Source organism: Hordeum vulgare, chromosome 7H, assembly GCF_904849725.1.
Source record: "Hordeum vulgare subsp. vulgare chromosome 7H, MorexV3_pseudomolecules_assembly, whole genome shotgun sequence".
Lineage (NCBI taxonomy): Eukaryota > Viridiplantae > Streptophyta > Magnoliopsida > Poales > Poaceae > Hordeum > Hordeum vulgare.
In genome coordinates this window covers 32394315-32418888 of record NC_058524.1, presented here as the reverse complement: position 1 = coordinate 32418888, position 24574 = coordinate 32394315, and the positions used below count along the sequence as shown (strand labels likewise).

At 46.5% G+C, this 24574-nt stretch overlaps 1 protein-coding gene across 1 annotated transcript; it reads right to left on the bottom strand.

Annotated features, from left to right (window-relative positions):
- Positions 1-22611: 22611 nt before the first annotated feature.
- On the bottom strand, positions 22612-24007 carry LOC123408135. Its single transcript, XM_045101319.1, has one exon. The coding sequence runs from the start codon at positions 24005-24007 to the stop codon at positions 22679-22681; it is 1329 nt and encodes a 442-aa protein (XP_044957254.1). The 3' UTR covers positions 22612-22678.
- Between the last annotated feature and the right edge of the window lie 567 nt (positions 24008-24574).

Genomic DNA, 24574 nt, shown 5'->3' with positions numbered 1-24574 from the left:
TTGATTGTTCATTTGGACACTACAAGAAATGTGTTAATACATGACAGAACCAAACTGTCACCGAATTGCGCAAAACTGTCATGATGGGCCATGCATGACGAATTTTAAATCCGTCATGTATATCGCGTCATAATTTGACCATCATGCACTCCACGACGGATCACAAGAACCGTCATGGATCCCTGACGGTTTTTGACTGTCATGTATCACTGTTAAGGTCATTTAACTGACGGGATGATAACGGCGTTAACATGTCAACCATGTCATCATCTAATGTGGAAGCAGTGCAGATCTAACATGGTGGCCCATCTAGCATTAGTCAGCCCAACTAATTTTGCGGGCCATGTGCTATCATAAGTTTTGACCAACCAATTTTTTAATACTTTCGCCCTATAGTTTCAGTTCAACCGAATACAAATATCTCAAAAAAAAACTCAAACGAACACACCTCTAGTCCACTAATTTAGTCCAAACCGCACATTTTCTAGTCCATCGCTGCATGAAATCAATTATTACAACGCATACACGAACCGACGAGAAGGAACCAGAGGAGTTCCGATCCCGGTTGTTCAATCCTTTGATAACCAAGGTCATTCTTTGCTAAAGAGAAATGATCACTATGAGTCAGACTCAATAGAATTGGATCCATTCCAAATAGCGAGAATTAGGATTCTTGATCCCTCTCAATCTCTCTTTCAATTCGAGGATCCAGAGAGGTGTTTTCATAGTCATCTCCGAATATTTGCCATCTCGGAATATTTTCGATTTCATTTTTCTATGATATGTCTTTCTATATGAAAATTGGAAGAAAAGAGAGAGAAATAACAAGAGCTACATGCAACCGGAATTTTTTCACAGAAGCAGACGACCTTGTACGTCCTTGTGCCAGCCGCCGCACATCGATCTGGAAACCTGCCGCCGTCGGGACGCTAGCCGGAAAGGAGTTCGTTGGTGCGTCGTGCTCCTACCCGACTGCCACGGGAGATCCAGACCGGCCATCGGAGATCTTGACCACACCTCGCCGTGCTCCTACCCGCCTGCTAGATGCTGGATGTCGCAAGGAGTGAAGGTGGGAGCGCCCGTGGCCGGTCTGTAGGGAGGGAGACCCATGGTCGCGCCGTGATCCGCCCACGGTTGTCGTGGATCTCGATGGGAACCGGCCGTCGGATGAGGCCACTGCGGCGGTGCAGTGGGAGTGCAGCGGTAGCTGCGCACGGCGGGGAGGATCTCTGCACAACGACGACGAAACAGGAGGGAGGAGGTGGGGTGGTGCGGCTGGGAGGTTGGTGGTGTTCGGTTCCCGGAAGCGCTGGTCCTGCGGTTGAAGATAAGGCAACGTGGGTTGCGAGAAGGCAGCTGCACGTTGGTTGGTTGGAGAATAGAGAAAGAGGAGGGAGGTTTGCTAGTCGTCGGATCTGAGAAGAGCGGACGGCTTGGATCTGCAATCTGTGGGACGGTTTGGTCAGCCAATCACAAAGCAAGTATGTTCATACACTGGATTGCCACATCAGCAGGGCAGTCCATTTTCTTGGAAAAGAATAGCAGCAACAGGTCATGACGGTTTGGAGTTTGTACTTTCTACAATGAGATTAAAAAAACAAAGCTCAGCCCGGCAACTTTTAATAGCAGCTTCTCCTCGCCAATCATGATAGTTTAGAGAATAAGTTAGATCATGTTTTTTTATATTGAGAAAAAAGTTTTCATCTCTTCACAATTATAGCAGTACAATAAAATCAAAACTAATATAAATTATTATACTACATTAAATTAACAAATTATATTCATGTATTTTTAGGTAAACATGAATTGTTTTTGGAGTCACATATCATTATATATAGTAGTTGTGTACGAGTGTAAAGCTCTTTATCGGCAATTTATCACACCACGATTTCTTGACTAACTGGTATTGAACTAATCAAGTAGGTGAGAGATGCAAGGTCTGATCCACGACACATATTCTTTTTCCTTAAATTTATATTGTAGGTGTATAATATTGTAGGTGTATTAAGAAAGGAAAAGTCAGAATGCTCCTATAGTTACACAACTAGCACATTTATCACGCGCTACTCTCCAAGCGTAGGAGCCTTGTGGTCGAGTCCCCATTGCATTTCTTTTCATTAAAATTAAATCTAGAATCTACAAGAAGAAAAAGGTCATATGGGCTTTATGGATTAACAGGTATCCATGACGAGCGAAGGAAAAACGTCATCGATTGTGACGGATTCCTAGAACGTCATCAGAAATCCGTCATAGATTAACAGATTTCTTGTAGGGGGAGTTGCTTCTTCTTCTTCTTCATCGATCTAGGATGGGTTCCAGGCCGGCAACCTGGGATAGCAAGGATGGACGTTGTTTTTCTTTTCTCGTTTTTTTTCGTCCGTAGTCGGACCCTGCTCTTACTCTTGATGTATATGTATTGTACTGCTGTGACTCTGATGTAGCTTGTGGCAAGTGTAAGCCAATTCTATTATACACCTCTTCTTTTCAGTACATGTACTTGTAACGATATCCATTCTTGCGACACGACGAGATGCACTTCTATCCCTGACGAGGCCCTCGTGCCAAATTGAGGATATGGTCGCATCTTGGGCGTGACAGTGGCGAAGAGGCTGGGAGATGGGTGGTAGCAACGAGGGCGAAGAGGCCGGAGTGGTCGAGCTCGATGGGGGAGGGGTGGTGTGTATGCCACCTAAGGGCAGGGGAGGACAAGGAAAGGACGTCGCTTGTACCGTGTCCATAGAGAGGCAAATCTAGTCCAAATTTGACCTGAAATGGGTCAAAACATAATATTCATTTACGTCGTGGCGTTGAACCGTGGAATTTGACAGTGTGAAAAGAAAAGGTACAAAGAAAATGGATCGACCATTGAAGTTGGCTTTGTAGACTAGACATGGCGTAGGCACACATAAACTCGAACAAGATGCAGGTCCTAGGGGAGGAGTCAAATTTACCAAGAAAGGAAAAATGACAAAAAGAAACACACGCACGTGGTGACATAAATTTGCCTGTCCTACAACACGTCTGCCCGATCAAGATCTGCGTCTTCCCTGGCTGCACCTGCACAGCTGTATTGCGTTTGGTATAGGGCATATGGTACGGCGGATCCACTGAGTCGCTGTAAGAATCGTACAGGCAACTGTAAGGTGATGAAAGAGTCGACGCTCTGTCCGTCTCAGTAGCCCTGATCCGTGCGCAGATTTTGCTGGGAGAAGCAACTGTCATGTCGTGGACATGTATATATAGACAGCCATTCTGATCAGCCGTCTCAGCTAGCACCACGCTTGACAGAATCCGAAAACGATTTGTTTGGCTGCCGCGGAATCGACTGAGGAATTCGTTTGATAATTTTAGACGATGGAGGTTATATGTACAGGCAAACATCGTCTCTCCGCCCGTAGTTCGAATAACTAAATTTACCGGAGCACGAAAATCGATCACACTTCTTATACAAGCTGAATACGCACCGACACATACTCCCTTCATTCTTAAATATAAATATTTTAAAAATTCATCATAAACTGCATACGGATGTATATAGACATATTTTAAAATATAAATTCATTTATTTTGTTTCACATGTAGTTCATAGTCAAATCTTTAAAAAAAACTCATATTTAAAAACAGAGGGAGGGAGTAGTACAAAATAGATGCATGCCATGTAGCTTCGTTAGGAGAGAGAGAGAGTTGAGCAAACCAATCCACGATTGGATGGTTAGGTGGACTGTGATATTCCCTGTCCATCAGAGTTTAAGTTCTAGACATGACGTTTTGCATTTTCCTGAATTTATTTCAGGTCTTTCGACGATGTGCTTTCATTGGAAGGAGACGTTCCCGCCGACAACGAAGGCGTCAGTGACGACTTTTTTAATCTCAAGATGATATGCCGTCTTATTCTTTCGAATGTGCTCATAGGGGTAGGGTGTTCGTGTTTGCGTTTATAAGCGATCGTGTATGTGAACGATTTCGATTGTACTATGCTAAAAGAGAAAAAGGAGAGAGAGAGTTGAAATGGATGACCCGACATGCATATGATTCTCTCTTCTCACGTGGAAGAGAGTTTTATTCAAGATTTATACAGTTACAATCACGAGGCACCAGATCCTACTCGTTTAAGACGTTGAAATTAAAACGCTCCGTGCGAGCTGTAGCTGTGGCCCAAATGCCACCAACCAAACTGGGCCCCACTTGCAGCCACACGGTACACTCTCTCGTCAAATTGGCAATAGCCAAATTCAAGACCATACTCAAAGTTCAATGAGCAAACGATGCAAAAAATACGGTGGCGGGACAGGGGTGTTTTTCCGGCACGAACAGATCTCTTAAATTCGAGCATGCCGGAAATATTTTTGTGGGATTCCGAATCTATCGGGTCATTTCTTGCATATTTGCGGAATTTCCCTTTTTTTTGTCGGCTCTCCTTTCCCTTAGCGGGAACCAATCTCCGGGCACTTTAGTTCCCGCCTCTCGCGCCATCGTCGCCTTCAATCCTGCCCCGACCTCAATGTCCGGTCTCGTGGCACCGGATCTTAATCGGATAGAGTACCCGTAGCCCCCGGATGCCCCATATCATGTGTCGCCGTCGCCAAACCGTTCGCTTGCGCCTGCCATGGCCGCTCATGACAGCGCTGCTCATGACGGCGTCGCTCCATCCCCTTCAGCCGCTGCCATCAAGAGGAAGCGGCAGGGGACACGCCTCCTACAAGCGGGTGCAGCCGACGCGACAACACTCTCTTTTGGCCCCGCTTCGATTCCACATGTCATGGCTGCAGGTGGGAGGGAGAAGATCCCTTTGACCGGCGCGACCGATGCATAGGCGAAGGCCCCAAGGAAGAATGCGCTCGCGACAAGAGGTCGGTTCCTCCTCCGACTTCGGCTCCGGCCGGCTACAACATCGACATTCTCGCCGACTCCACCGGTAAAGCCTACCACGTGTTCGATGAAACAATTGGGAGGTATAAAATTCTTTATTTTCCTTGGTTTGCTCTGATGATATATGATTTCGTTGTTCAGAACACTTGTGTGAGCTTTGCCCGTTAAATTTTGTAGCCAAAGTGTGCCTCCACATATATCGAGATGTTGGCTGATAGCAAGGTGGATTTTAGTGCGCCCATTGGTGATTTCGATGCGACTCACGTTGAGGTCGAAAAGTGGTGTTGGTTTGGCCATGGTGGTGGAGATGGAATTGATGCTTAGGCAAACCATGTGGATGGCGGTGGTGCTGGTGCTTGTTCTTTAATCCAAGTTGAAGGTGGTGATGGTGGTGCTCGTTCTTGGGACCAACTTCGTGAAGATGGCAGTGGTAATGCTTGTTCTTTGATCCAAGTTGAAGATGGCAGTTGTGGTGCTCGTTCTCCAGTCCAAGTTCGTGAAGATAATGCTGATATGGTTGGTGGTGACGGTCTTCGTAACAATATAGATGTTGCTTGATTTATCCATGAGCGATGATCATTTGATCATCTTTTGTTTTGTTTGACCGCGCATTTGTAAGATTAAACTTGCTACTTCGTATCTTGCACATGACTGTAGATGTGATGAACTAGTGATGTATAAATAACTAGCAAAAGGCCCGTGGCGTTGCAACGGAAGAAAAAAAAAACATAATCTCCAACGACGACCACCATATTATGTTCACATCTCATCGCATCATTTTTAGTTTTATACACTAATGCAAGAAAATGTTTCTACAAAAATTTATTCACAAGTTGAAGCAATGTTCACATTTCCGAAAAAATATCACGTTTGTCAAAAAACTTGATAATTTATAGAATTATTCTGAATATTAAGATTTTTTTTAGAAAACATACTATAATATTCGATCCACCCTCGCAGTTAATTCTTCCAAATTCACACGGCTAGCTTATCACAAAGACTGAGAAGCATAACTGTTTAAGTACATACCTTCGATCATTCGTGAACACTTTTACAAATAAGGGAACAATTTTAAAATTTGGAACATTTTTTACAAATTACAAACATTTTAAAAAAATCATGAACATTTTTTATATTGTGAACGGTTTTTAAGTATTTTCTTTCGAATTGGCAACAATTCTGGAATAGATGAAAATATTTTTCGAAGTTGGTGGATTTTTTAAAAAAAATTTACGGACATTTTATGAAATGTATGACTATTTTTGAATCAATAAATGTTTTCTTAAGGAATAAACTATTTGTAATTCATGAACTCTTTTTAAAATTTTAGGAAATTTCTTGAAATGCATGAACTTTTTTTAGTTAGCAAATATTTTGTTCAATTGGGATAAAAAAATACACGGGCATTTTTTCAAAATCATTGTCTTTTTTTCCACCAATATTTTATTCAAATTTGCGAACATTGTTTTGAATATGCGAACATTTTTACAAAAAATCCCGAGCATTTTTTGAATTCACAAACATTTTATGTTTTGTTCAGCACTTTATTTCAAAAATTCCCAGTTTTATGAAATTGGAAAAGTTTTTTGTATTTCTTATTTTTTGAAAGTAGAAAAAATGGAAATAAAAAACTACAACGAAAAAGCAGGCACTAACTGTTTTTAAAACGTAGGACATTCATTAAAATGCATGAACACATTTTGAATTAGCAAACATTTTGTTAAATGTCATTATTAATATTTAATACATGGATTTTTGTTTAAATCATGGATATTTTTATTTTACAAATATTATTTAAAAATTTCGAAAAATAATATGAATGCAAACATTTTTACAAAAAATCCGAACATTTTCTGAATTCACAAACATTTTATGTTTTTCTTAATATGTTCTTTCATATTTTCCAATTTCTTAAAATTTGAAAATTTATATAGTTTTAATTTATTTAAAGTAGAGAAACAAAATGAAACTGAAAATATCAATAGAAAACTAAAACTAAAAAAACAGACGGCTATGCATGGGCCAGCCTAAATGGATGCACTGCATCTTCTTCCAGCATTTAGAGCGTAACATTGGAGCTTCCTATAGGAGCCGTCCCTCTGGCATAGATCAGACTCCGTAAACGCGTCTCTAAGACATTCATGAGATGGATTTACAGTATAAAGGTTTCCGGTACCGTATAAAAGTTTTGTGGACTGCCTTAAATCATTTTTTTTGGGACGGCGTATACTGAATCTGGTAGAGATGCTATAAACCATCATGGTTTCCTCGTGACTTTTACACGTGTTGGTTTTCCAAAAATAAATAAATTCACATGTCTTCTCGTTGGTCGTGGCCACCGTCTTCGGTCCTGTCTTCCGGTGGCAAGATCAGTGCTCCACGGCACGGAGTAAGATGGCAGGCAGTCCACCTGGATGGCAGCTTGGTGTGTTCAGTGCATCACGGTGTGGTAGTTCTTCTAGGCGGTGTGGTTTTGTCCCTGTCCAGTTGCTTGGGTCGCATGTTAGAACATCAGTCGCGTGCCCCTAATAGGCCGCCAACAGGCTTTTTTTAGTCGCTAGCGTTAAAACATTTGTTCATTCGTGTTCTCAAAACATTGTTTTTGGTTGGTTTGGTTCTTTTTTTTTTGGACCGACGATCCCAGAGCCCAACATGTTGAGAGGCATTTAAGGCTTCAACTGAAGGAAAAACGGCGTGTGGGACACCACTATCAGGCGAGAAACACCTTTCCCCGCTAGATTCGCCCTCGCGCGTCACAGAATGCCTCGCCGCCATGCCGATCCTGTGTCGCCCACCTGCCCACAGTCGCTGCTCCGCCGCTAAAAAGGGCCATTTACCCGTCGGTTTCACGACAGCCTCCATCCCGCTTGCATGGGCGATCTTTCCAGGCCGCGCAGGCGGGGATACCGGCGATTGCGGATGTGATGGAGGAGGAAGCCGAGGACGACACCGCCGACGAAGAGCACCTCATGATCCTCGCCGCGCTGGCCGGCCTGTTCGTGAACTATGCCAAGCCGCATCGAGGTGGCTTGGCGCCGGGCCGTCGCAAGAGCAAAAAAGACATCGAATGAAGGGCTATTGCATGCTCTATAGTGACTATTTTGCTTATGCTCCTCCACACGGCGAAAAAGTATTTCGACACCGTTATCGTATGGGTAGAAAGCTCTTCCTCGAGATTGGGAATTCCATTCGGGAGTTCGACATCTATTTTATTTGCAAGAAGGTTTGCACCGGTATGGTTGAATTCTCCTCACTCTAGAGGTGCACCACAACTATGAGGATGCTTGCATATAGAGCTCCTGATGACAACCAAGAAGACTATGAACACATGGCCGAGTCCACCACCATTGAGTGTTTGTACAAGTTCTGCACGGCAGTGGTGATAGTGTTTGGACCATAATATTTGCGATCACCCAATGCTGAAGACACTGCTCGGATCCTAGCACATAATGCAACAAGAGGATTTCCTGGGATGTTTGGAAGCATCGACTGCGTGCATTGGGCATGGAAAAACTGCCCATTTGCTTGGCATGTGATGTACAAAGGTGCCAAAGGAGGTTGTAGTGTGGTACTTGAGTCAGTGACCACATAGGATCTATGGATTTGGCACTCCTTCTTTGGTATTCGAGGAACTCACAATGACATCAACGTACTGCAGTGCTCAAATGTCTTTGCGAAGCTTGTTTAAGGTCATACTCCTCCTGTGAACTTCGAGGTAAATGGACGCTACTACAACAAGGGATATTATCTAGCTGATGGTATCTATCCGAGATGGTCCATATTTGTGAAGACTATCTCAAACCCTGTGGCAGGAGGCAAGAAGTCACACTTTGCTAAGTGTCAGGAGGCTTGCAGGAAGGATGTCGAGCGAGCATTTGGTGTGCTCCAATCTCGATTTGCTGTTGTTCGGTATCCCGCTCTGGCCTGGTCGAAATCTAAGATGTGAGAGGTGATGAATTGATGTGTCATCTTGCACAACATGATCATTGAGATAGCGGACAGGAAGAGCCAGTGTTTGACCCTCAACCATATTTTAGGCAGGGTCTTCTTGTGGTTGTTGATCACCAGGTACCGGCAACATGGGCTGCCTTCCTCAATATGCGTGAGGAGATCCGAGACCCACAGGTGCATCAAGAACTGTAGGCCGATTTGGTGGAGCATCTATGAAGGCTCAAGGGCAACGCCAAGTTTGAATTATGAGCTTGCTTCGTTGAACCATTTGATTTGTATCGATTTTTGTGATGAGCTTTGTCATAAGAAAGTTTTTGTTAAATTTATGCCGAAAGCGAGCCAAATTTGGTTCGAACTTTGGCCAAATTTGCGTCAAAATTGGGTCGAAAGCACCATGAGGAGGAGGGGGGCGGCTAGGAACCCGATCCCTCCACGTCGAATTTTACGCCAGCTTGCTTCCAAGCGGCGCTATGGCTTCGAGTAGTCGGTTGCGCTCTCGACTTTGACTTCGAGGTTTTTTCTCTCTTTTTCTTTCGACCTGTTTATGCGTGATTTTCTCATCATTTTCTATCAATTTGACGTCTGCATTTTATATACAAAAGTTCAGTGGTAGCTTGTTTCGATGAATAGCAAATGAGACAAGCAATCTGATAGTGCGGGGAGTTTTAGCACTTTGTGGTTACCAAGATCCATGTTTTTGCAACATTAGAGACGATGTATAGGCCATGTATACCATGTTCGAGGCTTAGAGAAATGAACGACTTTTCCTGAACCACCAAGTGAGTATATTGTCACGCCCAAGATGCGACCCTATCCTCAGTTTGGCACGAAGGCCTCGTCAGGGATAGAAACGCATCTCGTCGTGTCGCAAGAATGGATATCGTTACAAGTACATGTACTGAAAAGAAGAGATATATATACAGAGTTGGCTTACACTCGCCACAAGCTACATCAGAGTCACATCAATACTTTACATAATCATCAAGAGTAAGAGCAGGGTCCGACTACGGACGAAAACAAACGACAAAAGAAGAACGACGTCCATCCTTGCTATCCCAGGCTGCCGGCCTGGAACCCATCCTAGATCGATGAAGAAGAAGAAGAAGAAGCAACTCCAAATGAACAATCAACGCGCTCGCGTCAAGTAACCTTTACCTGTACCTGCAACTGGTGTTGTAGTAATCTGTGAGCCACAGGGGACTCAGCAATCTCATTTCCAAAGGTATCAAGACTAGCAAAGCTTATTAGGTGAGGTATGGTTAAGTGGTGAGGTTGCAGCAGCTGATAAGCATATATTTGGTGGCTAAACTCACGAGTACAAGAATAAAGAGGGGATGATCTACGCATATCGGACGTGAACTACTGATGATCAAATGAATGATCCTGAACACCTACCTACGTCAGACATAACCCCACTGTGTCCTCAATCGGAGAAGGAACTCGCGAAAGAGACAGTCACGGTTACGCACACAATTGGTCAGTTTTAATTAAGTTAACTTCAAGTTATCTAGAACCAGTGTTAAACAAAGCTTCCATGTTGCCACATAACCGCGAGCACGGCTTTCCGAAAGATTTAACCCTGCAGGGGTGCTCCAACTAGTCCATCACAAATTACCACAAGCCGCATAGAAATCCTCAATCACGAAGCTCGCGATCTCGTCGGATTCCCTAGTGGAAAACCTCAACTCTGAGATTACCCAAAGCATCACCGGAATCCCGATGCACAAGATATTTCGTCAAAGGTAACACTAATCCAGCAAGGCCGCCCGACTTGTCGACGATCCCGATAGGAGTCGCGAGCCTCGTTCTCAGGACACGGCGGATGAGCTAGACGTCGGGATAGCTAAACCTCCGGGTGACCAGAGGGGCGCCGGACATCGCTCAGGTGGGGCCAACACTCATGAGGAGCACTGGCCCGGGGGTTGATTAAATTATCCTCGGGGCATGGGAAGTCCCTATGCAATTTTATTAGGTGTTTAGACAAATGTAGTACCAAAGTTGGGCCTTGCCAGACCAGCTTTAATCTAAAACGAATTATCAAGGGGGTCCCCATAACAACCCCGATCGTGTTAGGAGCGCTCAATTATGGAACATAATACCGGTAGCCGGAAACTAAGGGGGCAAAGGTGGAACAAAACACCAGGCTAGAAAGGCCGAGCCTTCCACCTTTTACCAAGTGTATAGGTGCATTAAGTTTAAATAGCAATTAATATGGTGATATAACAAGGAACCCATGCTTTCGCATGGAAGCATCTGCACCTGCAACTAGCAACGCTAACAACATGGATAAGCAAGCGGTAACATAGCCAATCAGTGGTTTGCTAGGTCGAACAGGTTGAAGGTTATCATGGCATTGTTGAGAGACTGATTTTAAACAAGTGGTAGGTAACGAGACATAATCGATAGAAGCGATAAACTAGCATGGCAATGATAGTAATGATATCTGGGGAAATGATCATCTTGCGTGAGATCCCGCTTGGAAGAAGAATGCCTCCGTGAAGCAGACGAACCGACGTAGTCGAACGGGTCCTCACAATCCGACACGTTTGCGGAACTCTAACGAGACGGGGAAAACCGGAAACAAGAATCAACACACGAATTCACCACACGATGCACAACACATACGATGCATGAGCAGCTGAATACATGCAAGACACGGCATGACAATTCACCTAATCAAACACTACACATTAAGTGAAGTTCAATATGCAACGAGTTGCATATTGACGAAACTCCACGTTAATTATTTAGTTATATCCCGGTTAGATACACGGCAATATTAAATGTGGTTAAACATGGCAAGAGGTGAAGCGTAATTAAACTACCTATCTATGCATTTTAAATGAGGTCGGAAATGTCTTATAGCACCTCCAAAACGACATCACGTGTTAATTTACAATTATGTCCACATCTGAATTAACACATTTAAGTAGTTGTTAAACAGCAAAACAAATAGGTTCACATGATTCTACGCGTCATTTCAAGCAAACTACACATAGAGAACATCTCCAACGGAGCTACGGATCAAAAGATACGGACACCAAAGATATGAGGGCAAGAATGCAAAATGTGTGCAACGACGGCTACGAGCACTTCAAAACATACAAACAGCAAGAGAAAATGAAACTACGCGAGAATCTAAGCAAGCTTCATATAGGACTCGATCAAATCGGAGCTACGGTTCACAAACTACGATCAAAACAAGAAATCTCTACAATCTGCCAAAATCAGCCACATAGCATTTTTCTACGCCCCACAACTACGAGCTACACTACTCCGATAAACTCAAGCAAGGCATGACACGAAAGAGGTCAAGATGCACTGCTACAATCAACCAACAACAACTAGCATGGCAGCAAGGAGCGTTAGGAAAAAAAGACACAAAATGGCATCTCACACACTATTTCAGAGTTAGTGAAAATAACACCTCATGAAAGTGCAGTTTTCGATCTGAAGCCATATTAACAGCAGCAAAATTCTAAGCTACATGACTCAAAATGGCATGAAACTTTACAGCATGCTAGAGAAATACAAGGGGTACAACTAACTCCATTGGACCAACCTCAAAAGATCTACAGATCACAAGATGCAAGCAAGACAAGACAACAACAAAATATAACAGATTCCAGACTTAAAAAATATTTCAGCTCCTCCAAATCAGCACTATTTCTAGCAACTTGAGAGCAAGCAAAACACACCTAAACATGCATTTCTATTGCAACCAAAAATACTAGGGGCTAAACAAAACATCCAAGATCAACTCTCTAGTTGACAACTCCGTCAAATGACGCACGAAATAAATCCTACGAATTAAACAAAAGGGCATCACGGCAAAATATCGCGCGAACTAACTTCCTCAAAAACTAAAACTAATTGCACAGAAAAATCCAATGGATTTTTCTACCCCGGAAACATATAAAATAAGTGGGGGTGCACAACAATAGAATGCCACACGAAAATGCGAGAAAATAACCTATACACGGGAAAATAAACTATCCACAATTCCCTACACGCAAAAATTCAAATGACCGCTCTAAAATGCATGCTAAAATGATTCCTGAATCATGGACATTTAATCTACGGTACACGGGCAATCCGGACACGCACGAAAAATAAATACGGGCAGTATTCTAATGGGACAGCACATTACTCTAGGCAAACAGTGGGTCAAACCTCATCAAACATTTATGCAAGTTACAAAAATGGATACTACGCGAAAATCTACACCAAATCCATATGCGACACGCATCGTTCCGACACACGGTTAAAAAGATACGACCGTCTAAATATATAGCTAACCTGAAATACAACTAATTCGAAGAAAAAAACCTAGATTGCTACTGGGCCGAACAGGGAGCGCAAAGTAGCTAAGCAGCGCTGGGGGCGAGGGAGTGGCTCAGCTCACCTTGGGCCCGAGGAGGCAGTGGGCAGGGGGGTTCTGGGGAATGGAGCTGCTCTCTTGTTGGGCCGAGGGCGAGGGAGCCTGCTGCTCGTGCTGGGTTGCAGCTGGAGCAGGCCCAGCCGGGCGCCAGCGAGCGAGGCCCACGAGGCCGGCTGCTGCGCTCGGGCGGTTCGTCGCCTCCTCCCGATCCCGCACGGGATGCAGCGGCGGCAGGAGCTCGCCGGCAACAGGCGAGGCAGGGCGTACACCGGTGTGGGGCGGCGGGATCCGGCCGGGAGCCACCGGATCTGGCCGTCGGCAGGGCTACGAAGTAGGATAACAAGGCGGCGGGGCGAGGCGATGACAGGCGGCGCGGTCCCTTGCAGCTCGGCCATGGCTCGCATGAACTGACGCGGGCGAGCCGAGGATGCTGCGGTGGCCGGCTCCGGCAGACTGCGGGGATGGGTCACCGGAGGCGATCCCGACCCCGGGGAGGACCAGACCTGGAGCGGGTCACGCCGGAGACCGGCGGCGGAGTGCGGCGCTCGCGACGGGAGCTGCGGGAGGCGCACGAGCGGCTCGGGACGAGGCGGGCTCGCCAGATGGGCTCGGCGGGCCGCTCGCGGGCTCGGCGAGCCCGACGGCGCTGAGGAGGCTGAGGGGAGGAGAGAGAAGAGAGAGTGGATGGCTAGGGTTTCGGGGTTGGCACGGATTTCAAGGAAAGAGGAGAGGGGGATGTCTAAAAATATGATGGAGGGGTATTTATAGAGAAAAGGGGGCTAGGTTTAGCCGGAATTTCATTCCGGATCCAACCGTGCGGTCGGATTCAGACGATTCTGAACGCGGGTACGGGTACGCGGCCGTGTAGAGGGGGTATCTGGAGACGAGAGGGAAAATGGGCGGCGCGGCAACGTATTTTAGAACACCGATAAAACGTCCGACGTTAGACCGAATACGGTGCCGCTACGGTCGACCGTTCGGGTACCAGACAGACTCCGATCGCGACGAAAATCGATAGGCGGCCTAGCTATAACTAATCACGACCGCGTGCCAAGTTTCACCTCGATCAGAGAAAGTTTTACGCACACTTTTAAAACAGAGTTTCGACGGTGCCGCAGGCGCGTGCGAGTGCGGTCGGGCTCAGAACGGACAACGACGTGAACCGGCAACTAACAACGGATGCAAGTTTGAAAACTGGCGGCAACGGAGATGTCGATGCAATGCTGATGATGCGCATGATGTGATGATGAAGCAACAAAAGAAAATAGACACACGACGAAAACGGAATAGAAGGGGAATCTTCTGTAACGTTGGCATCGGGCTATCACAACTCTCCTACACTACAAGAGTATCTCGCCCCGAGATCCAAGAATGAAAGGGGGAGAGGATAGGAAAGAACAAGGTAAAATTTAGTCGCTTCTTGACAAACGAGTGAAACCAACGATCCTTGAAGGTTGCAAGGAGATGAGGAATGACATGAGAAAGAAGCCAGAATTCATGGAAAATTTCGGCAGCACTTCGGTAGGAAAAAGGGACAAAAAAATTGATAAGGTGGAAGAAATAGACAATATTCATAACAAACAATTAAATAGAACAAGGGAACACCATGATCTTGATAGAACAACAAGATAGACCCAAAAGAGCAACATCACAAAGCCTCCGGAACAATAGAATAGGAACTAGCTCAAGCGGAAGAAGAGAATGAAGAAAAGAATGACAACTATCATCACAATAGAATTGAAGAGCCTCTGGACAGAGAATTGACATAGTAGTTGGAAAACCAACAACGAAAAGAACAAGATAGTAGTGGGCTTATGAAAATCATCTCAACAAATATGAGGTGACAACCAACCACTAAAAGAAACAAGGAAAGTTGAAAGCAAAGATAAGAAAACTTCACACACCAAGAGGTACATTGACAACTAGGATTGATGGGAAGCACCATGATAGGAACAATCCATAAGAAAAGCTTTAGGTGAATTCAAACCAAGATAGCTCAATGAAGAAATCATGGGTTGAAATATCTCATGACCATAGAATTGGTGGGTTTAATTATCTCATACTTGAGAGGAAAACTCTTCGAGGCTCCTACACTAACAAGAATGCTATAATACCACCTCAAAGGATAAAGGAAAAAATAATTGCACATAGAAATGCAAGAGAAAGGATATCTGAGGTTCTCCAACAAGAATCTTGAAGAACACTTAAGAAAGAATGAAATCTTGATGAACCACCATGAAGGACCACCGTATACAAATGAATGATGCAAAAATATGAAGGTAGAAAAGAATAAGATTATGACCATGCCAAGATTTAGATGAAGCCTCACGGAGAGAAACTTGATAGAACTTAGAACTCCGGAAAAGAAAAGATAAGAACACTTGAGAAAAGAATTGATATCATTATCCACTCCGGAAGAAGAATTGAAATCATTTGATGAAACAAGAATAAGAATTATGTTAAGCTAATCCTTCATCAAGTTAAATTGACGACAATCAACGGATTTAGCATACACCTTATTTCTCTTGAAAGAGTCTTGAAGAGACAGAGAGATAAATAAAGCAGAAAATAGAAGAAATGTTGCAATAAACACCGGTAAGAATTCACAATTGAATGGGAATACCAAGAATTAATGGAGATACATGAGAATGAAGAGAACATAAGCCACCTGAGAGAAAACTTGAACAAGGCACCGGATAAACGAGAGACGAACGAAGAGACAAGAATGGAGAAGAATTGAGGATGAAAGCTGAAAGCTGAGGACGAAGAAGACTTCTGAAATGATGGCCTTCGGAGGAACGAGAATTAAAACAACTCAGAGAAGCACCGGGTATCGAGAAAGGATTGCTCATGACTGACAACAATTAAGAACATGGCACCAAGATGAAATGATGAATCCCCAAGAGAATGAACCAAGATTGAGAGAAACACTCCTTCGGATTGCAAGCTGAGAATGATGACGGGAACAACACCACCAAGAATTAATGAGACACTCCGGAATAAGAAGAATGCAAGGTTGAGCCAAAATTATGAGAATTAACTCAAATAGATCTTGAAGAAGTAATATGACTGATGAAATTCATGCTTACGTCATAGTTGAAAAGAATTAAGGATCTCTGGAAAAGATTAAAGAGCCAGGTAAGATCCTGGGAAGAACCTGTGGGTTATGGGCCCACTCAAAGAAATCACCGTTGAAACAACTGATTATAAGGAGAGATATTGCACCGGTATAATGAGAACTAGATGAGGTTGGCACCTCGAAATAATGAAAGATCTGAAAACAAGAAACTACTAGGATATCTTCAATGCTCCGGAAAGAATAGAGATAAATGACAACAGAATACTAGATAAGAATTTCCAACACAGGAAAGAATTAGAAGGACGAAAGGAATATGAAGAACACGGAGAACTGAATTAAATTCACCGGGTACAAAAGGAAGAAGAGATAGCGGAAGCATAATGAAAAGAAAACTCCTGGATGAAAATTGAATCACTAAGAAAAAAGGGTGGGAGGGCGGGGAAAAACAAAGACAACTTGGGACAGATGAGATGAACTCTGGAATAAAATGAGAGAATGATCTTGCAAAAATTAAAGAGGATTGAATTCACTGAAGAGAAGCACACCGGGTGAATGGAATTGATATGATGACTCCGGTTGAAAGGAATTGATAAGACAACTGATTGAGCAAAAGAATTAATACTCTCACATGAAAATATGAGAACACAGATTAGGAAAGATCTGAAATCACCACTTGACATCGAAGCAACTTAAATTACCATATTCCAACAAAACAAGGATGCGGCTTGCAATTAGCCATAACAAACTCATGAGAAAGATTTCGTCCGATATTTTCGTGGACAGGATCGCACGGGCTCGATTTTACAGTAGCCATCAGGTGCAAGACAGTGCACCCGACATACGAAGCGTCCCTGAGTCGTAGCAAGCTACAAGGACTCCTTAAGACACAACGTGTACCGCTGTAAGTCGACCGTGAACAAATGAATCCACTAGATGTCGAACCCCAACCTAACATCATGCATTTGTTGGAAGATTGTCCTATAAGCAACTACTTGAATTCCCACCTATGAATTCCCGAAATAACTGGTCATGCAATATGGTACACGGATACAAGGAGTATTTCACACAACTCCTAAACTAACCCTTCACCTGTATCACATCCTTCAACACACAACCAGCATGTCGGACCTTCATCTACAACAGACCCTCGTGATCACAACGATACGAAGTATGGCAGTACTTCCGAACAATCTGCACCAGTACTGGGGACATCGGGGTTATCTCGCCACTACTAGTATTGAAGCAATTACGAACATCCTTCGTTCTGAGATACTAAGAAATCTGAATGATAATGATGTGCTCAAGAATCCCCTGGAGCTCAACTCCCCTGAGACTTAGAGAAGATAGGAGGCACCAAGACAGAACTCCATCACATCGGCATCATATAGATCTCAAAATATCCGTGTGATCCTAAAATTTTTTTGAGTGAGAAGAGGAGTAGAATTAAATTATTACGTCAAGATTCCTCAACAGAGCATAGACGAGGAGAAAAAAGAATCCTACTCTCTGATATATATAACTAGACTCAAAGTAGTTTTTTCACTAGACTCGACTCGGCCAAGTTCGATCAATCAAGGGGGTTCCTAGGTCGGTACTTCTCTGATACCAACTTGTCACGCCCAAGATGCGACCCTATCCTCAATTTGGCACGAAGGCCTCGTCAGGGATAGAAGCGCATCTCGTCGTGTCACAAGAATGGATATCGTTGCAAGTACATGTACTGAAAAAAAGAGATATATATACAGAGTTGGCTTACACTCGCCACAAGCTACATCAGAGTCACATCAGTACTTTACATAATCATCAAGAGTAAGAGCAGGGTCCGACTACGGACGAAACCAAACGACAAAAGAAGAACGACGTCCATCCTTGCTATCCCAGGCTGCCGGCCTGAAACCCATCCTAGATCGATGAAGAAGAAGAAGAAGCAACTCCAAATGAACAATCAACGCGCTCGCGTCAAGTAACCTTTACCTGTACCTGCAACTGGTGTTGTAGTAATCTGTGAGCCACATGGGACTCAGCAATCTCATTTCCAAAGGTATCAAGACTAGCAAAGCTTATTAGGTGAGGTATGGTTAAGTGGTGAGGTTGCAGCAACGGATAAGCATATATTTGGTGGCTAAACTTACGAGTCTACGCATATCGGACGTGAACTACTGATGATCAAATGAATGATCCTGAACACCTACCTACGTCAGACATAACCCCACCGTGTCCTCGATCGGAGAATGAACTCGCGAAATAGACAGTCACGGTTACGCACACAGCTGGTCAGTTTTAATTAAGTTAACTTCAAATTATCTAGAACCAGTGTTAAACAAAGCTTCCACGTTGCCACATAACCGCGGGCACGGCTTTCCGAAAGATTTAACCCTGCAGGGGTGCTCCAACTAGTCCATCACAAATTACCACAAGCCGCATAGAAATCCTCAATCACGAAGCTCGCGATCTCGTCGGATTCCCTAGTGGAAAACCTGAACTCTGAGATTACCCAAAGCATCACCGGAATCCCGATGCACAAGATATTTCGTCAAAGGTAAAACTAATCCAGCAAGGCCGCCCGACGTGTCGACGATCCCGATAGGAGTCGCGTACCTCGTTCTCAGGACACGACGGATGAGCTAGACGTCGGGATCGCTAAACCTCCGGGTGACCAGAGGGGCGGCGGACATCGCTCAGGTGGGGCCAACACTCATGAGGAGCACTGGCCCGGGGGTTGATTAAATTATCCTCGGGGCCTGGGAAGTCCCTATGCAATTTTATTAGGTGTTTAGGAAAATGTAGTACCAAATTTGGGCCTTGCCAGACCAGCTTTAATCTAAAACGAATTATCAAGGGGGTCCCCATAACAACCCCGATCGTGTTAGGAGCGCTCAATTATGGAACATAACAACGGTAGCCGGAAACTAAGGGGGCAAAGGTGGAACAAAACACCAGGCTAGAAAGGTCGAGCCTTCCACCTTTTACCAAGTGTATAGGTGCATTAAGTTTAAATAGCAATTAATATGGTGATATAACAAGGAACCCATGCTTTCGCATGGAAGCATCTGCACCTGCAACTAGCAACGCTAACAACATGGATAAGCAAGCGGTAACATAGCCAATCAGTGGTTTGCAAGGTCGAATAGGTTGAAGGTTATCATGGCATTGTTGAGAGACTGGTTTTTAACAAGTGGTAGGTAACGAGACATAATCGATAGAAGCGATAAACTAGCATGGCAATGATAGTAATGATATCTAGGGAAATGATCATCTTGCCTGATCATCTCACACACTATTTGAGACTTAGTGAAAATAACACCTAATGAAAGTGCAGTTTTCGATCTGAAGCCATATTGACAGCAGCAAAATTCTAAGCTACAGGACTCCAAATGGCATGAAACTTTACAGCATGCTAGAGAAACACAAGGGGTACAACTAACTCCATTGGACCAACGTCAAAAGAGCTACAGATCACAAGATGCAAGCAAGACAAGACAACAACAAAATATAACAGATTCCAGACTTAAATAGTGGGTCAAACCTCATCAAACATTTATGCAAGTTGCAAAAACGAATACTACGCGAAAATCTACACCAAATCCATATGCTACATGCCTCGTTCCGACACACGGTTAAAAAGATAGGACCGTCTAAATATATAGCTAACCTGAAATACAACTAATTCGAAAAAAATAACCTAGATTGCTACTGGGCCGAACAGGGAGCACAAAGTAGCTAATCAGCGCTGGGGGCGAGGGAGTGGCTCGGCTCACCTTGGGCCCGAGGAGGCAGTGGGCCGGGGGGCGCTGGGGAATGGAGCTGCTCTCTTGTTGGGCCGAGGGCGAGGGAGCCTGCTGCTCGTGCTGGGCTACAGCTGGAGCAGGCCCAGCCGGGCGCTGGCGAGAGAGGCCCACGCGGCCGGCTGCTGCGCTCGAGCGGTTCGTCGCCTCCTCCCGATCCCGCACGGGATGCAGCGGCGGCAGGAGCTCGCCGGCAACAGGCGAGGCACGGCGTACACCGCCGTGGGGCGGCGGGATCTCTGGCCGTCGGCAGGGCTACGAAGTAGGATAACAAGGCGGCGGGGCGAGGCGACGACAGGCGGCGCGGTCCCTTGCAGCTCGGCCATGGCTCGCATGAACTGACGCGGGCGAGCCGCGGATGCTGCGGTGGCCGGCTCCGGCAGACTGCGGGGATGGGTCACCGGAGGCGGTCCCGACCCCGGGGAGGACCAGATCTGGAGCGGGTCGCGCCGGAGACCGGCGCTCGCGACGGGAGCTGCGGGAGGCGCACGAGCGGCTCGGGACGAGGCGGGCTCGCCAGATGGGCTCGGCGGGCCGGTTGCGGGCTCGACGGGCCCGGCGGCGCTGAGAAGGCTGAGGGGAGGAGAGAGAAGACAGAGTGGATGGCTAGGGTTTCGGGGTTGGCACGGATTTCAAGGAGAGAGGAGAGGGGGCTGTCTAAAAATATGATGGAGGGGTATTTAGAGAGAAAAGGGGGCTAGGTTTAGCCGGAATTTCGTTCCAGATCCAACCGTGCGGTCGGATTCAGACGATTCCGAACGCGGGTACGGGTACGCGGCTGTGTAGAGGGGGTATCCGGAGACGAGAGGGAAAACGGGGGGCGCGGCAACGTATTTTAGAACACCGATAAAACGTCCGACGGTAGACCGAATACGGTGCCGCTACGGTCGACCGTTCGGGTACGAGAAGGACTCCGATCTCGACGAAAATCGACAGGCGGCCTAGCTATAACTAATCACGACCGCGTGACAAGTTTCACCTCGATCAGAGAAAGTTTTACGCACACTTTTAAAACAGGGTTTAGACGGTGCCGCGGGCGCGTGCGAGTGCGGTCGAGCTCAGAGCGGACAACGACGTGAACCGGCAATTAACAACGGATGCAAGTTTGAAAACTGGCGGCAACGGAGATGTCGATGCAATGCTGATGATGCGCATGATGTGATGATGAAGCAACAAAAGAAAATAGACACACGACGAAAACGGAATAGAAGGGGAATCTTCTGAAACGTCGGCATCGGGCTGTCACATATATATATGTACTCCATTCGTTCTTAAATATAAGTTTTTTTAAAAAAAATACTAGGAGACTTCATACGAAGAGAAATAAATAAATCTACACTTTAAAGTATATCTATATACATTGATACGTTGTCTCTTAATAGAATATCTTAAAAAAACTTATATTTAAAAGCAGATGAAGTAGCACGGATGTCTAATTAAACATGTGCGTCTCTAGAGAAATCACCACATGCGGAGAGTATCTCCTCACACATAAACGGCAAAGAAAATTCTACGAGACCGGGTCTCATAAGCCATTAGGTGAAACCCATTTAAATGAATGGCATGTGGCACTTATGATCTTAAGATCACTGATCCTACATTCCTACTTTGCCTATCAGTTTTCAATCCCATGTGCTAATCCCGATTTCAGTCTTACATATGTTGTGCTACGCTCGAACAGGTACATATACGCAACGACTTAGATTTATTCGTTCTCGGTGTCATTCATGGCGGCCATGCTGAACGGCCCTGATGCCGCCGACCGCGCGAGAAAACGCAGTGTCAAGTTCTTATCCATCGCCAACGAGTCCGACTGCTTGTCCATGGCGCGGCGGGGCGCTCCGCGTTCATAGTGACCGCGCATCAACATGTCGTTGTTGCATGCACATTTGGTTGCTCTCTTCAACCCGGATCACTTCTGATTACTCGGAACCTATGCTTTTATCTAAGTGTGTGTCGGTGACTCAACTCTCAAGCATATTTTTACTCCAATTTGCTGATGATAAACCTGACCAGTGCAAAACGTGTAAAATGAAATGGACACATCTCATTCCTGCAAGTAAGATGCATAGACTGATTTCAGAACTTCCGTAAAAAAAGAGACTGATTTTAGAAGCATGAGAATTTGCATATATGTTCATCTCGATGTGTTTGTTGGCCTGATGGTCCATAGAACATCCACTCAAATTTGTATATTTAGTTACACATCCAAAGAAATATCACACTTATGCTCATCGGAGAAGTCCAAGACAGACTCACGGACATACCACGTCGAGTGTCATGGAGTTTGCCGACGTCGACGTGAGCGAGTTCAGGTACAAGGAGCAGTTCGATGCATCGGTAAGTTATATCAAAAACAATGAGGACTAGAATCGGGATTAGTTCATAGGATTTAAAATCACCCGGCAAAATGGGGTTAATGCTTTAAGATTGTAAATGCCATGTGTCATCAATCCAAATTGATTTCACCTACTCCGAGTATTTTAAGATTGTAATAGCCTATGAGACCGGATCTCATAGTATTTTTTTTCCCACATAAACCAGCCATTGTTTGCAGAAAAGAAGAAAACATACTCCAAGCAAATTAAGCACTCGATCATATTCTACTGCAAGCTACCCTCCCGTACGGTATCCCACGCCGAGCGTGGCGAGGTACGCCACCCGGTCCATCTCGTACCCGTGCAAGTTTTCCCACGGATCACCGCCGCCGCCACCGCCGGCCTCGTGGCTCGCGATCTTCTCCACCTCCTTCTTATCGAGGCTCAGCGCGTAGACCTCGCTCCTCCCGTGGCTGCACCCGGCCGTGAACAGGACGACGCCGCTCTTCTCGCAGAACCACCGCAGCTGCCCCGTGGTCACGTCGGCCGGCAGGTGCTGCTCCACCTGGATCACCTCAACCTCATCCTCCTCCTGCCCTTGGTGAATGCTGCGGTTCAGCTTGGAGACCCGTAGCGCCACCCTCCTCGGCCAATACCCCGTCGGGGCCTCGAATATCATCTGGATAGTACACAGTCTCCGCCCCGGCGGCGGCGACACGCCCAGTATGGTGTTGCCGTCGACGAAGGCGCGGCTCAGCACCTGCGGAAGCAACGTGTTCAGCGAGAGCGCGAGCACCGCGTTCTTGGCGAACCAGCACGCCACCTTGCCGCCGTAAACCACGACGCTGGTGCGCGTCACCCCCACCCCCATCTGCTTCTTCCCCAGTCTCTCGCCCCTTATGGTCTCCGGGCTCCAGACGCCGTCCTCCGACGAGTAGCTCCTGAATGCGGTGTTGCTGCGGCACGTGTTGTAGAAGAGGATGACGCGGTAGGCAGGCGGCGGCGGGTCGCTGGTTTGGTCGTGGTCGTCGGCGGTGAGCACCGTACATGCGTAGCGTCCGAGGCCGTCTTCGCCGCTGAGGGGCGGGAGGACGTCCACCTCGCCGGTCATGGGGTTGCAGACGCAGAGCTTGATGGCCCGGTCGCGTCTCCCGCGGCGGAGGTCGGCGACGATGAGGCCGTTGCGGGAGGCGACGAGGCGGGGCCCGTTCTCCGGCCGTTCCACGAGCGCGTTCAGCCGTTCCACGAGCACGTTCGGTTGCAGGAGGCCGGGCAGCCGAGACCGAGCGGCGGAAGCCGTTGGCGTGAACCGCGGCCCGGCGGCGGCGTCACGGTGGAAAAATCCGAGGGCGAGGCGTCGGACGAACCTCCCGGCCGGCCACGGCCGCGGCGTGCGGCAGATGAATGCGGCCTCGCTTGACACGAGGCGGCGCCAGCGAGTGCAGGTGGCAGCGCAGCGCACAAGGTCGGCCATCTCGGGGAGGCCGGCGAAGATGCCGACGAGGATCTCGTCCGTGAGTGGCGTGCCGTCGTCCTCGGCACCGCCATGGGAGGAGGAGTCGGCCCGGCGAGGTCTCTTGGAGGCTCGGCGGGACGCGAGGCGGCGTCGCCGCGCCGGCGGCATAGCGTAGGCAGGAGATGGGTCTCGACTCTCGACTCTCGAAGGTGTCGTGGACTGGACTCGTACCTTTTTTAGGCAATAGGTGTCGTGATTTAAGGAGAGCTGAATCGGCGGCTATAAAGTCGGGTTTAATGAAAAGTGGAAACGGTCAATGCATAAATGTATAGACTTTATTATTGAGTCAATTACTCCTATAATGCTAAAACTTAGGGCAGTGCTAGGCGACGGCATGTCGGTCCGAGGACTCGCGCCGGTCGCGCAGCAGCCGTCAGATCTCGTCATCCGAACCCTCACCGCCCGCCATCCTCGCACGCGCCGCCGTCACAGCACGCGTCTCGCCTCCTCACTGACCGCTCGCCGTCCCGGCTGCGCCGCGCTCCGGGACTCAGCTCGCCCCGACCGTTCGCTGCCCCCGCCGCTCGCCGACGCACTCGCAGGGCCAGCGCACTCATCGCTGCTCATACCCGTCGGTCTCATCTCACCCCTGTGTTGCAAAGGCTGGAAAAAAATTTCAACCGTTAAAGAAAAACAGCTTCAACCAAAACTTCAACGAGGGAAAGTTGCAAACGT